Raw genomic sequence first — 16,589 nt, forward strand, 5'->3', positions numbered from 1 at the left:
AAGGTCCCTTTCAACCTTATTCTATGATTCCATATGAGTCTATGATTATACCAAGCATATTCATAGTGTTCAAGCAGACTGAAGGTAACTTCCTTTATAAATTCTAACATGGACAGTGGATATTATATATTAAACATGGCTATTTACATTACAGCTGATAGAATACAAAAAATAAAGATTATACTTGTATTAATGTAAGTTTTTCATGCAGCAGTTGCCATTATTATTGAATCCATTTTTGTTCTGGGATAGAATATTGTTCTTAGTACCTCAGATGTGATCTGTATGTAATCATGAGATTTACTCCCTGAAGCTTATGACATCACTGCATTAAGCTCCGTGGAGCTATTACATGGTACAGCACTGCTTTTTAGTTTGAGTATTACTTCAGTAATTCTTGTTGTATGGAGCATGGATATTCACAACCAGCATATATCACAAAACAATAGCCAAAGAATTTGACATTGTATGTTGAAAAAAGCCACCTGCCTCACACCAAAAACATCAGGAAAACAGAAACAACATTCTGGGGACAACAGATAGGAAATTTACGCCTGTAACAGAGATCCGTTTCCCTGGAAGTGCCTTAACTCTGCCCTCCTTTCCATTTACAAAACTCCACAGATACATAGATTCACCTTGGCAGATGTTCTGCAAGGGTATTTTGCATCAGGAAAATAATCTAGTCAGGAGAGCTACAATAACAAAGCAATAATATTCTCTAGGGAAACCTGGCTTTGTATTTTAACTGCCTGGGTAACCATGTCTTACAATGCTCTAATTTTAGAATATTTATTTTTAGACTTCAATATCCTAACATGTCACCCCTCCCCCTAAACATAAGGAACTTTTTATATTGTCTGGTTATTATTCTACCCTGTCGGATGGTAGAATAATTAAGATATGTCCTTATTATTTAATTAAGCAGTTAAAAGCTGCTGTTTTTCAAAACAGTCCTCTATGTAAGAATAGCTTAATGGCAAAGCATGTGGCCTAACTTCAGTGTTGGTATGAGAATTAGTTAGTTCATTCTTCTGATTTGCTAAGTTCTTTAAACATACCGAAAGCCCTATTATTCCTTAGTGAGCACAAAGATCTACATGCAATCTTTCACTTTTGTTGTTGTTAAACAGCCAGAAGGTGTCCTTGGAAAGGAATCCAAGGTTTTTCAGGGTAAGTATGTTTGTCTTGCACAAAAACATTCTCAGTGTCACTAAGCAAAATCTGAGTCTTTATAACCTTGTCATATTTCTCTGGGTCTTATTTTTAATGTTTTCTTAAAATGATTATATTTCAAATATGCTGGAAATAAGCATACTCTCAGCTTTAGACTGCTCTTTCTTCTATGTTAATTTATATCACAACGTTTTTTTTTTTTTTAATCAGGTGCTTGATTCCTAAAACAAATCTACCCATTCAGTACAGAAGAATTCAAACTGACCTTACTTCATTTACTACACCAAATCAGTTATGATATTTCAACATTATAAAAATATAAAAATTAAACTTGCCCTACAAAATATATAAGTAAGACTTTAAACTCTCTGCTTAATAATAAGCTTTGACAAAATAATAGCTACTTGTACTGTATTTTATCCTGAATCTCTCAGTGCCTATCATATTGCTTCATGTGGTCTACCATTCCATTTTTCTGTTAATGCAAAATAAAATACTTTCTCTGAGCATGGACACACTAGATATTCAGTGCTGAAAATCAAGATGTATCAAAAAATATGTATCAACCAAAGGAAAACTACTTTGCCAAGTGTCCTTATTTCAACAGAGTAGTAAGCATCTGGAGAACAGATGTTTCTTAAAAATGCAACTGCCTTTTGTTATACTTGCTTGGAAATATGCAGTACAATTTAGACTCCTTGACTGGTTGCATTTTAGTATCATTCTTGGTATTCTCAATTGCTATTTTTATAAAATATATCAGTGATATTATCACTGTCTTTCCAGAAATTATTTGTAATACATACATGGTTTTAGAGCTATATTGTAGTCTTACCTATGATAATCTAAGGCAGGAGAAAAGGGAAATCTACTTTGATTTATTACTTATTTATGAACCTTTATAAAATGTTGATACCTGAGACTGGAAAAACCTGATAGCTATCCAAAAATGGGTTGACACAATGATACTATGCTAAGTTATTTTAAAAAATAAGTGAAAGACATCAAAAAGGAAGTTACATTTCATTTCGAAGGTATTTGGAGAAAAATAAAAATGACATAGTACTGGTATAATTATATGCTGCAACAAAGTTTTGCAGAGAAAAATAGTCCAAGATAGGTACAGATGGAGAAAGAGTGGTAAAATCTGCATGTGGAGACAACATCATGAACACAAGAGCAGGGAATGGGCTCTTGTAACAACCCATGTTAATGATAACCCAGACCAGCACATCAGCACAACCCCAGCACATCAAGGCCAGTTCCACTGGACAGGGACATGTGGAGGCAAAGCAGTGATGGCCTTCAGGGACTCACAGAGGTAGCGCAGAACACAGATGCAGCATCAGAAGGACACAAACAGGTGTAACTAGAACCTATGCACAGTTACCAACCTACGAAGAATACAGATGATGTTTGAAGGACTTCACACCTGACATCCCTGGACCCTTGTGCCACAGCAACAGATGCCAGGCCCATTATGTGTTCACAAACATCATGGTGTGGGGATGCCACGTGGATGGCTTGACATCCTTTGCCCCTGTGTCTGGCTGGGCAGACTTCCTAGACACACACACACCTCTTGGTGAGTAAGATTGTCTGGCTGTGAGAGTGTGAGCAAAACCTGCCCTCTTTCAGTTTCTATTTCAAATAAAATCACAATCTTCTTTTATTAAGTCTTTCATTGATACAGTTCTGAAAGAGTAAAGGGTCAGCAGATGGATTTGGAAAGAGTAGACAAACTTTTGAGTTAGAATCCCTGTCAAAGAGCTTTTAATTACCATATAAATTTTTACTGAAGAGTTCAAACAGTGAGAACCCAAACACTGTGTTGCCTGTTTCATGCACTGTATGACAGAAACTTAAGAGTATAGGTAACCAAAAAGAACGCAAAAGAAGGTATTTTTGTCTACAAGATGTGTGCTCCTGAACATCATCTTTTTCTGATGTTTCCTCCTAACTGTTATTTGTCTTCTGGTTCTTCAGGGGCCAGAATTAAGTAGACAAGGTATGAAAGGAACACTTGGCTCTTATGTGACTCTCAGCACTTCTTTGCACTACAAGTACTTAATATTAATTGGTGTCATGTTAATGTGATTCCTAATTTGGACTATCAGTCATTTAAAGTCATCATCTTGGTCTAGAATTTCAGAATTTATACTCAGCATTTAAAATCTTTTGTTGAATTTCTGTGTATTGTATATATTCCTATTTCTATAGTATATTGCATTTATATATAGTTATTTTCAGTAGTATAAAAATTTTAATAAATTATTGATTATATTTTTAGTATTACATAAACATCATATTAAGAACCCATTTTTAAAATACTGATCATTAATAGACAGATATCACTGAAATAGATTCAATAATTTTTTGACTTCTGAAAATATCTGCACCATCCCATATATTCTTTTGAATATCTAAATCAAGGTTCCAAATTTATGATATTTTTCCTTTTGATTACATACATATGAACCAGCAGGCTCAAGGTTAAAGTGTTCTCCCTCCCAAAAAAAATCATAAGAAGCTTATGCATTTATTTATATTAGACTGTACTGAAAAAAAATATATGTAACACAGTGATTAATTTTCCTTTTTCAAATGAGTTAGAATCTTTGCAAGTTATAATTTCACTGACTATGAGCCATTTGGTCCCAGAAAAACAATATATTTGAACTTTTTGTCAGATATCACCAAAAGGGCACTGTGCCTTCATTGTTTGCTATCCAATATTTGTGACCTTTTGAATTATGGTCATGAAATTTAATACAGTCATTTATCCTGATTACATGGGAAAATCATGTGAAATTTGACATTTTGGCTGCAAGGTCAACCAAGGAATAGCCTAACAGTTAGAAAACCTAACTTGTTACCTGTCCAGACAGAGGCCCTCTCTTTGACACACCCTACAACACTGGTAGTCACCTGTTCCCTGGCAATGCCAGTAAAGATTGCATTCATTCCCTTTACAAAGAGAGAAATGCAAATGTCAGCAGTGTGCTGGCACAGTTGTACCTATCCTTCCCAACAACTCTCCTGCTGAAGTAACCTGATCTGAGTAGATGAATCCATTGCAAAAATACATGGTTGAAACTGAACCTGAAGTACGCAGGAATTCTAATGGTAACTGGAATAAAAGTCTGTGGTTTAGGTGTACCCTGGATCTTGCTGATGCTAAGTTTCCCCACAGGAACACTGACAAGTAAAACATTTTACTTTTTCTGGCTGGATGGGAGTCTCCATTCCTTCCTGGCAGTTGATCCTTGGCCTCAATTATACATATCGTTATCTTCTTCCACTTGGAAGAGAGCCATACAGTACACCTGGGCACAAGGCCATGAGCTTCCTGTAAACTCCAGCTACTGCAGAAAACCACCCCTTAGCTCTTCAGAAACACAGGCAACACTAAGAATGAAATCAAGCTTACCAGCTTCAAACAGGTAATGCCACAGGTATAGACAAAACAATTCTGAACTCAAGATACAGGGTTTAGTTATGGGGAGGTGTAGGGGGTTAATTTTGGTTTTGTTTTTTTATTTTTCACTCCAAGAGCCATATAGATGCATCCATGGATTGGTACATGGGTTCAAATCTGCCTATTCTAACTCTCAATTTCTCATCTCAGTTCCTAACCAAGACAGTAGTCCTGCTCATGCTTGTTTAGGAATTGCTTTTAATTCTTACAATTCACAGTCTAGGATACTAAGACACACAAAAAAGGAAGGGGACAAAAAGTGACACATAATATGGTATACTCTACCTGCTATAAAAGCAGAACAAAGGCTACCAAAAGAAACAGAACAATAATCCTCCACTGAATAGTGTGTAGGAAATAGAATTGTTAGTCTTTTTATTCTGCTTTAGCAGTATTGAACTTTCCATTTTAAATTATTCTTATGTGAATTAAAACTATATTCAAAGACCTACTAAAATAAATATAACTTCTATGAAAACAGACAATAGGATTTAGACCTATCAATGAATACATTATATGCAGCACAGAAAACAAAGAAACAAAGGAATTTAAACCAACACAATTTTTGCAAAACTAAAGGCTGGTCATAGAACTTTCAGATTCTGCAGAAACTTAGGTTTTAAGGATTTTGTAATCCTTTTTAGATGAATAAAAGAACATTGAAATAACCCAGCTGGAGCTATGCTGCCTCTTTTCCCAGTGATCTAAGCATGTCTGCACTGTGCTTTTGAGTATTTCAGCTTGCTTGAATCAGTCACAACATCACGACCTTCAGGAACCAGGTCAGGTGTACTTTTGTACTCGATCTCAAAGGCTTTTCGAGACACTGGACAGCATGACACAGGTCTATGCAAATGGTACACTGTGAGCCAGCCTGACAAGTGAGCTAACAAACCATCAAAGTGGTTTCCATGTTCAGTGAGTTTAATGTCTGCACAGATTTCCCATACGTCTAATTCCAGATGCATACTGCAGAAACACCTGACTGAGCTCTGTAAGAGAGCAGTGTTTGGTCCATAAAATTTACTAACTTATACTCCATGCTGTGCAAAATTAGTTAACATACTTTGGGATCACAGAATGTTCTTGAAGACATATATCATGCTTGTGAGCTATTGTGTTCATACTGAAAAATTCAAATTAAAGCTGTATGAAGGCTTTGCATCTGCAACCAGGATTAATTTGCAACCTGGATAGTTCTCTCATAGACACCATAATTAATTGCATTTATACCTTCCCTTTTTTATGGAAAAGGAACAGGTATTGTTTCCCTCCCCATTCCAGTTCTGTTTCCTGGGCTGATTAAATTCTTCTCATACCAGAATGATGACTTGGTGATTTGACATGAAAGTTACCTGATAGTGTTCCAAACATCAAAGCCATCCAAAGGCTTAGTGCCATTGGCATGTCCTCCAGCAAGGTGCACCAGCGTTGGCAGCCAGTCAGAGATATGGATGAGTTCATGACTTTCTACACCTTTTTGTTTCAGCAAAGGACTTGCAACAAAGCCTACAGCTCTCACTCCTCCTTCCCAGAGGGTCCATTTTCTCCCTCTCAGTGGCCAGTTATTCCCCCCTGCTAAAGTTTGTCCTCCATTATCTGAAAAACAAATAAACAAAAAGAATTATTGGTAAGAAAGAAACAGAACAATCCTCCTCACAACACCTATTCATCCATTTGAAAAAACATATTCATGATACAGATATGTCATGTGAGTATTTGCATACTGCTGTTAGGTGCCCATATAATGTCAAACATTCAGGGCCAAGTAACAAACACATATTACATTTTAACACCTACAAATTACATCAATGAAAAGCTATCACTAGGCAGAAATTATCCCATACTAGAAGACAGTAATTTAGAAAGATTATGCTAAGAATGACTTCTGACCATGATTCAAAACACCATTAGGTATCTGAAGCTTTCAGAACCAAAAACTTCAAAAATTTAGTTTCAACTAATTTAAAGACCACAAAAAGAGCTGCTATCAACACCATCATTAGTACTCAGAATACACTGGTTTCCAAAGCAGAATAATATGCTTAAAATGGAAACCTGTTATTCCAGGCTCAGGACAATACTTGCACACCTAGTTTAAAAGCAGGTTTTTTTCCAAATTTTTAGGCAGCCACACTGACATAAAAGGTTAGACAAAAGAGTGTTTCCTTCTCCTCAGGCAGAATGATAAAGCCTAATAAAATGCATTGAAACTAGTTAACATAACTGAAGTGATTCAGAAATTGAATTTATTGTTTAGTGAGAATAACATATAAGATGGTTACAGGAAAAGCTGAATCACCACAACTACAGAAATATCTACATGAATTAGACATGGCTCATGGTATGCTTTTCTTTTTAACTCTCTCTTAGCAAGCTTCCATGCTTAGGATAAAACCCAAATCCTTGAAGTTAACAGTAATGATTCTTTGAATTTACTTTCAGTACTGTTATACAGTTGTTCTTGTTCAAACCTACTGTAATATTCTCAGAAGAGTAATTGCTGGCAATTCTGTTAAGCATAATTTCCTCTATTTTAATGAGGTTAAAATTATTTCAAATAGTAATTGCTGAACTGACATTCAGTGTAATTTGACAGGTTTGTATTGTATTTTCTAATTAAAAACCATCAATTTAAGGGAAGAAACAAGACATCCAACCCCTTACAGAAGAACTTACTGTAACCAGAACAAAATTATCTTTCTGGTTGACAAGAGTTAAAGAAGCATTTGTGTCACTAGATGACACAAGGAAAAACTACGCACCACAGCTTTGGTCACGATGAAGAGACTAATTTATTTTCTCTGACTCCAATCTTTTATAGTTCTCAAAAGGTGCCAGTGGATTGGAGGGTGAACGTGCCACCTCTCCAACGACACTAGACAAACTACCTGTACATCAATTTTCTCCGCCTCTATGAAAGAATGCAAAACAATAAGTTGTTTACAGAAAATTGTGTGAGAAAGTTCTCTACAAAAATGTAAACTCAGAAGGCTTTAGAAAACTCTTGATAATCAGGGCAACACATTTGGACATACTCTTGGGCACATGGTGTGATCCTGTGGGATGGTCCTGTGCAGGGCCAGGAGTTGGACTAAATGGTCCCTGTGGATCCCTTCCAAGTCCCTTTCAACTCAGCTTATTCTGTGATTCTGTTTTTAATTAGGGATCGATGTAAACCCCCACATATTTCTACTCACACAGGAGACCACTTTCTTTCTACAAAGGAATAAACCACAGATATCTGTGAAAACTTTGAAAGGCAGAAGCCTAAGCTAAATGAAGCACTTGGCAAAAAAAAAATTATCTGGAAAGAGTTAAACATCCTGTGGTTGAACTAGCTTCCAGTTGGGTTGTCCATGTTGCTTCACTTTTGGATTAAAAAGAAATTAATAAAGAGTGCTACCATTATTTCTTGCACAACAATGTTGAGCTCTGAGATCTGAGAACTTAAAGCAGTTGCTGGTTACAACAAGAAAATGAAAAAAAACCTATGTCAAACCACAACAATCAGTTTCAACAATTCCTTCTTCTCATAATGTAAACAGGAATTCCTGTCAGAGATACTTATGGGATAGCGTTTTGCATAGCTTTTAACCTTTGGTGGGCTTAGAATAAAAGGCATCTTATCCACACTGTATTAGAGCACAGTTTGGACATACAAAGGAATCAGAACTTAAATATTTCACATACCTCCTTTATATCACAGACTGTTCACTGTCTGTATCAGTTCAATAGCAGTACACAAGGGTTTTTTTAATTCCTAATTATCAGCAACAAAGTCGCAAGGAAATTATAGAAGTAGGTGGTATTTCTGAAGAATAGTGAGAGAAGTTTCTTCTCAGGTTACAGTCAAATCTTTATGATACTTACCTTTTCCTCGCTTTCTGTAAAAACATTCACAGTCTGCCAGTTTCTCTACACATTAACTTTCCTGATAAAAGGAGTCTATCTAACATACATAGTGAAAAAACTTTTGTCTTGTATTCATAGTACATCAAGTTTAAAAGAAAGGGGGGAAAATCATGTTTTGATGGTTGATCTGATATGCAAATGAAAAAAATCTGACATATGACATATCATTCCCCTCATTTGACTTCTCATTCTCACATTGCTAGAACATTACTTTTTCCTTCCCTGGAATTTATGTTCAAGTGGTCCTTCCTGTGTAATTTCTTGACTGAGTTATCAAGAAAGTGTTGAGGGAGGGAAAAGGATAGTTTCTGTTTTGATTATTAAGGTCTCTTTCCTTCTTAGGTAGGCAGAACATAAATGATGTGTCACTAGCAGCTTGCATGTAAGCAACACCTTCCACACAGTCTGAAATGTTAACAAGGACTTCAAATACCTACAATTTGTTAAAGAGGAGTTGGTTACATAACAATGAAAGACCCTAATGGGATCTGTATTAATAAAATATTAAGCTAACTATTAAATAATTAAGGGAGAGGGAATAAACAAGAAGCCATCGATTGCATGGAGTACAGACCTGACAGAAAGTCCACTCAGGACTGTAACTGCTGTTCTGGTCCTGATTTTACCTCCAGGAGTATGTCTGGACAGCAAGAGACAAGATGGGCACCAGCTCTGTGTGTGCATGTGTTCAGGTACAACTCCTCTAAATCAAGAGCTGCAGATGTATATATTGATGCTAACTAAAAGCTTGCATGGGTTCAGAAAGCCAGTGAAGAAGTTAAAAGTTGAAAAAAGCATATAGTTCCTATATGAAAACACATCACCTCAGTTGCAGGAGTTTCTTCAGCCACAAATGCTGAAGATTTGCAAGGTTTCAAAAAAGTTTCCTAGACATGTGCCACAAAGAATTGCCATAGTGAGGGGATGCCTGGCTAGACAGCTCCTTCCTCTGTGGAAGCACAACCACTCCCATTTTCTCCCAAATAAGTTATTCCTTACTAGCTTCTTATGCTATTTTACCCAAGTATCTCAAACATGGAACTAATTCCAAGTCCAAGTGGAAACTCATATTAGTTTAAAACACAGACTTAAAATCCACTTAGATGTGAGACAAATGGAATCACTGTTCCTTCATGTTCTACACTGGCTTCATATCCAATTCTAAATTCATTTCAAAACAAAATTTTGTGAACTATTTATCACACATTTTTCTAACATTTTTTGTTTCTCTCCATGACTTATCCTATCTTATGTCAGAAGCCAGTCTCCAGAGCAAAGCTTTTGGAATCAAGCTACCTACACCTTGTGGACCCGATTTTTAAGATTCCTTAAAGTTTCAGCCTTGCTACTTCAGCTGAAAACACAAACCTTCCCTAGGCATGATACTTCATTATTTCTTTGCTGGAGACAAACATCAAATATGATTTTCATTAAAAATTCTGAAATAGTGTGGAAAATGTAGTGAGTGTATGTTTCTTATCTGTAAGAATAGTTTTTGCAATTACATCTACATAATTTAGACTACAGCAGCACCCACAACACATTAGGGGTATTAAAAATCATAAAACTAAGCAGCTCTTGCCCCTAAAGAAAGGATGAAAGGGGAGTGAACAAGACTGTATCTAGAAATTACGCTACTTGGCATAAGCATTATTTAGCCAATTTATGCAGCTTTGTTTTCTTTCTTTAACAGAAGCATCACACATTTTTAAAGAGCTTTTTTCCTTGTTTGGCTTGTCTGGCTTTGAGAGATGTTTAGCTACCATTATTTCTCACAGCATTAATCACTCTTATTATGTATTATTTTAATGAGGGGGGTACCTAGATGCTTTATTTCCATTCTCATGGAACTTTCTTCTACAGGTGAAATTTGTGGCAACAAACGAGAATATGGGGAAGAGCCAGTCTCACTAATACAAGAATGGGCTGAAAAAGAATTTGTAGCTGGCATCACCACCACCAATGAAAAAATGCACAGCACATATATGCTGGGTGAACGACAAAACAAGGGAATAAAGGGGAGCAACAGAAGCATCCTGCCTGCTTTAAAATGTAGTTTCCATCAAAGTTGAATCAACAGCAGCTTCGATGGAACAAGAAGAAACAACAAAAATACGTCGCAAAGAACCTCCATCCCACAACAAATTAGGCGAAAATAGGACATACTTTTGACACAGAAAAACAGAGAATATAACATATTCTTAAAATGCAGGTGATTGCCTTTCGAACTACTGTGGTTCCCTTATTAAAAATAAAGAAGAGGAAGGGCTACTTTAAAAAATATACTTAATAAAAACTTTTCAACATAAGAAAAACAGATGCAAAGTAAAGCTTGTGTGTCTTGAATATACAATACAACTTTAAAAATGAAGGCAAATGTTCTTCTCACAAACATCTGTTTTTGTAATTAATATTAATTGTCATATACATAAGAAAGAGCTTAATTTGCTAAATCTGTAATTTCTAAACTGTAAGAGATGTTTTGCAGGAGTTTTTAAGGGAATCAATAAACAAAACTACACAGCAAGGGCCTTCTGTTTCACCTAAACACTTCTCTGAAGAGTGGCCAGCTGCCAAACATTTTGACTAGCGCAGTGTGTATATACAGTGATGTGGGATGTGTGTAACTAGCAAGCAGTTTAATGACTAAGATATCTTTAAAGAAGAGATGGACAATAAAAACATCAATAAAACAATTCTGAGAGCAATAATTAATGAAGCATGATTCAAGTCGTTGGATGGACTCACTTTCTTACAAAATTACCCTGGAACTGAAGCAACAGTCTGCTTTGCACGCTATGGGGAAAGCTTTATATGGGATTTGTACCTCACTAGAGAGTAGAAAATAGAAAACAATGTAAAAGTGTTGATTTAAGAACAAACTCTGACAAATGTCCTTCCCAGGATCATAAACATCTCTTGTCTGCATGCATTTATTGCCAAGAAAAATTCTCAGTAGTTACTGAACTCAGGGGCAATATTAATAGCATTAATAGATTTGTTTAAGCACCAGAGATCACTTCTCTGAGAAATTCAGTTTAGACTGATCAATGGGCTTGAAAGTTATTTTTAGGAAACAAGTACTGTAATACTATGTAAGGCCAGCTTTCTAATAAAGCAAGCTTAATCTCCCCAAGTTGTTTGCATTAAAAAAATCCATTCTTGCCTATGCAGTGGAGAGAAAAACTTATTAAAAAAGCTATCAAGAGACCATTATGTTTTATTTTTTGGATAGTGGGCAAAACACTATAATTAGAGTTTCTAAAGACCACCTAAATACAGTATGGGCAACACCCTAGCTTCTCCACCATGTGGACATGTGGACCAAGCAACTTCCTCCTGTGACTTCTATTACCTGCACATGATATCTTAGCAGCTTTTGATCACAATCCTGCCTCACATTAATGGTTTAGAATAGAGCTACTATTTTCTCTGCAAATAGGCCAGATATTAGTCTTCATTTAAAGAAATTCCTTGCTGTTTTTTTTTTTCCTTGTTTGTTTTTTTTTGTTTTGTTTTGTTTTGTTGGTTTTTTGTTGTTGTTGTTTTTTGTTGTTGTGGTTTGTTTTTTTTTTTTGTTTTTCTTTTTTTTTTTTGTGGGTTTTTTTTTTTGTCAAGTCTTAGATAGGGCTTAAGTGTGTAGATTAAAAATGATAAATAGTATAGTAAACATTTTGCCTTTTTTTCTCCCCAAAAGAAACAATGTGTTTTCTTGTACAGCTATTTTGTTTGAACAGACCAGGCCTTGTTTCAAATACACTACAGAAAAGTGAATTTTATTTTTCTTCCTAACAGAGCATATGTTTTTTGTTTCCCTTGTGACCACTCAGGTTGCTGCATTCTTCTTTCAACCACAACTGAGCTACACCCCACAGTCCCATTGATATGCCTGGCAAATTGTTCTAGACAAGCTCTTCTGAGAGGGCTTCCTGGAATTTCTCCAAAGATTCATCCAGGACTGTATTTGGTGCTGTTATTAAGCAGTTTTCACTCCAGCACTTCTCTTCAGATTACATTTTCTTAGTTCAAATAATAAAGAGCTACCTGTAAGTGTCCTTACGAGGGAAAAAAGATCATTCTTGCTGACTACTTGAGTCAGAGAGTAGGAATACTTCAAAAATATACTCATTATTTACATAAACTGTCTTTAATTTCAATTTATTCTGCACCTTCCATTCTGCTGAGATGATATAAGTGCTTAAGTTCATGATGCATGTTATACAAGCTTGATTACAGTATCAGAAGTGTAATTTTAAGTATATGTCCTATATAAGGTAAGTTTAACAATGGTTTTTGGCATTTGTAGAATAAGGAGTAATATGGAAAATCTTTATGACAATAATTTTAGAAAATACAATATAAATTAATTAATTCCTACAAGAAAAATAACAATCTTAAGGAAAAAAAGTTATCTTCCAGCACAACAATCCAATACAGCAAGTATTTCTGAACTGATTTCTCTGTATACCTCGGTGTATAACAAATTCTGCATAAATAAATTTTAGCAGTAAGTTACAGAAGACCAAAAGTGCTTGATATCACACACACACACACAAAATTAAATATGTTAAATGTTTTATGTTAATGAGATTTACAAATTTAAATGCTTCTTGGATACTCATTGGATATTCATTTTTTAAAATAGCTATCCAAAAGTTTTATACATCTGTATGTATATAACTCATATACCTACAGAACAATAACCAACCAAAATTTAGTATTTGACTGATTAGGAATCAGTCAAAAAAGAAAAAAAGGCAAGAGAAATCAAGTGCAATGAAGTGCTGTGTGCCAAGAAAACCTTTGACTATGAAAAGACTTCTCTATCCTATTCAATACGCAGCTCAAATAAATAATATGAAATAATAAATCAGCAAGGGCAAAGAAAGAAGAAAACTTTAGATATCTAGGATTATGTAAATACAATTGGGTATCATGAATCTATTCAGTATTTGTTTATTATGTACTCATGATAACTTTAACCAACCATTAGAGACTTTAAAGATCTATTATAACATTTCTGGCTCCTGGCTACCAACACCCAGGTCTCCATTTTCCTGAAAACAGTTACAAAACACTTGCCAAATAATCCTTATGTACCTACAGTACTTTTCAAATCCAATATCAGTATGCCCCAGCTTTTTTTTTTTTTCTGTTTTCCACCTGTACTTTAGCTCCTAGTCTTTTTTTGAATTTATTAATTTCTCTAAAGCTGCAATAGAAAACTCCCATGCTCTTTGATTTCTCCTCAAGGGCCCCTGCAGTAAGCTGATCTACCACACATCTGTCTGATATGTAAACCATGCCAAGCTCTGTTTGAAAGCCTTGTCTAAAGCCACACAATATTTTTGAAGTGAGTACAGACCAGAAGAAAAAAACAACTACTTTTTATTTTATAATGCAGGGTACTTCAATATGTTATCAAATTAAAGCATCTTCAAAATTAGGAGAAAAAAATATTTTAAGCTTCTGCTGCTCCTGAAACTAAAGGCTGCTACCATCCTAAGGCCATCAACCATATGTAAACTAAAATGAAATATTTGCATAAAAAGTTTGAAGAGGAAATGTGGTCAATAATGACTCTTGTTCCAGTTTCTTGCTTCTGATTAATATATTAATGGTTTTGTGAAGATAAGGTGGTTTCTCTTTGCTAAATGGAACAGAATCTCCCCTATATGCTCCCTCATTTCATTAAAAAAAAATAAATGTAACTCAAAAGTATGTTCAGCTTCCAAGTGCATCCCCCATCCCTCCATACCAAACAAGAGATATGTCCATTTGGTAAACAGACAATAATAAGAGGAGGACAGGATAAGGCTGACATATGACCAAAAGTATGCTGAGAAGCACTGAATTGTATACATTAGATTTTCTTAGTGCAGAGACTGTCCAACAGCTGGCAGCACCTAGGTGTTTTTATTCAGTAAAAGAATTCAGAAGTTTATTTTGCATACATCTGGGTTTCTTCCTCTACTTCTGGAAGCAGCATGAGTCTCTTAGAACAAGCCTAATGCTATTATCAAAATAATATTATGGATCTAATTAGGAGGCATATTTATAGCAGCATTTGGAAGAAAAAAAGTAGGAAGTAGGGCTGCTTTTACTGTGCTTACAGATACTCTTTATAAGCAGCAACCAGCCAAAACCAGACCTTCAGAGGTATGGAAAGAGCTGACCCCAGACCTGCTACATTTGTACTTTAGGCTGCTAGTTGTAAGGTAAGAAAAGAGGATGCTATCCCAGCTGTGAAGACAGGAGATGGTGGAAAACTAATTTCACATTTATTGCTGATCAGAGCCATACACAAGAAAAGAGGTCACTGACTTCACATGAAGCAGAGGCATTGAGGTGCACATGGCCCACAAGGAGGCTGATAACCTTAGGGGAGCATTATTTCACTTTTCTAGAGTGTCATTTGAGGGGAAGAGAAGAAATGACTACTTTGACCATACAACCTTTTTATTTTCCTTTAAAAAGAAAAAAGAAAAACAAAAAAGAAAAACAACCCAAAACCCCACTTCCACGGATACCAAGCTGCCAAAACTTAGAATTAAAATGCAAACAGCAGAGACCTAATCTAATATACAGGCATTAAAGCCCCAGGGTTCTTCCCAGAACCCGTATTTTCCATCCTAATATCCTGTACCCCCTCTTTCTTGGAGTTTATTTGAGAGGAAGCTGCTCTGATTGCCTTCTGTCACTCCTCTGGCACACAATAAACAGAGCAATCTGGAATTAATTTAGGCAGTTTAGCACATCAGGATACAGCTGGGAAAGGTTTTAGGAGAGAAAGGCTGGGGAGAAAGAACAGGGCTGCACACAGTCCAACCCAGCCTGTACAGAGGAAGGTGGTGCAGATGGGCACCTTCCAACACCATCGCCCGCAGATTGGGAAAACTGCTCCATGATGAAACTGTCCAATCAGCCCAGGAACAGCAGAAACCTCGGTGCAAGGAATTTAGAAATCCTTTCCTAAAAGCAGGAGTTGCAAGGCCACTCCTTCATGTAAGGAGTATTACAGCTGATCCTTGGCCATCCAGTAGTAACCCAATCCCTCCACTTTAATATTTCACCCTCTATAAGTCAGATGTCTTTTTTTCTTCTTAAGTTTAGACATATGCATTGGTTTTACACTGTGCAAAAGATGACTCGATTCCGGCCATTGGACAGATTTACATCTGTTTTTTACATCACTTTTGTTTGAGTTCTTAATCTCTTGGGGCCCTAGCTATACCCAGAATATATTGACTGAGTTCATTACCAGAAAGAAACACATACCTGCTGGCAAAATAATATAAAAATGAAACAAAAGGCTTTAGTTATTACTTAACACAGGGGACATTTTTAAAAAGTGCAGCATGCACCTTAGGAAGAAGTATGTGTCCATACACTAATTCTCACACCAAGCACATAAACCACAAAACCTGAAACACTTTACTCCAAAGAGTGAAGAAAACAACATTCTTTATAACACCAGTCTTACACAGGGGATGAAAAAGGCTAATTGTTTTGTGATCAGTTGTAACTGTTTTGCTTGCTGTAGGCTGTGTCATTCTCTGAGAGATTATGATGAAAAGACACAGGTAAGTTTATTGAACAAGGTGGAAACGCAACAGTCTCGTATAGGCACATCCAGCATTGTCTAAGGCTCTCCCAACAGCCACCCTAGCTTTTGCTAAATGCAACCAAAATTGCAGGGGAGGAAAGGGGTTATTTTATAAGTTAATATGGTGATAGAGAAACACAAGTAATGGAGAGTAATGGAAGTTTACATAAATATTTTCTGTTCCCTTTAATGACCAAAGCAGGGTTTTTAACCAGTTTCCATATATCTGTTCTTCAGCAATGGCTTATGTTTTCCAGGCAGGGAAATGGCAAGCAATCTATTTGCTGAATGAGTGATTCAGAATACATTTTCCTTGTTATTCCTTTCTTTAACATCTTTGTTTGGTTACAAGTAACAATGGCTGAATAATATACTGCTGAATCTAAAAAACGGATGTTAAGCTGGACAAAACTG

General features: G+C 35.9%; 1 protein-coding gene across 1 annotated transcript in view; it reads right to left on the minus strand.

The window, feature by feature from the left end:
• The window catches only part of ARSB (arylsulfatase B), a 64,169-nt gene that overhangs the window by 26,125 nt on the left and 21,455 nt on the right, over positions 1-16,589 (minus strand). The window contains exon 5 of the mRNA XM_053931351.1: positions 6,010-6,253. Within this exon, the coding sequence (XP_053787326.1) occupies positions 6,010-6,253 (244 nt within the window). The remainder of the gene's footprint in view (positions 1-6,009; positions 6,254-16,589) is intronic.

Source organism: Vidua chalybeata, chromosome Z, assembly GCF_026979565.1.
Source record: "Vidua chalybeata isolate OUT-0048 chromosome Z, bVidCha1 merged haplotype, whole genome shotgun sequence".
In the NCBI taxonomy this organism is placed as follows: Eukaryota; Metazoa; Chordata; class Aves; order Passeriformes; family Viduidae; genus Vidua; species Vidua chalybeata.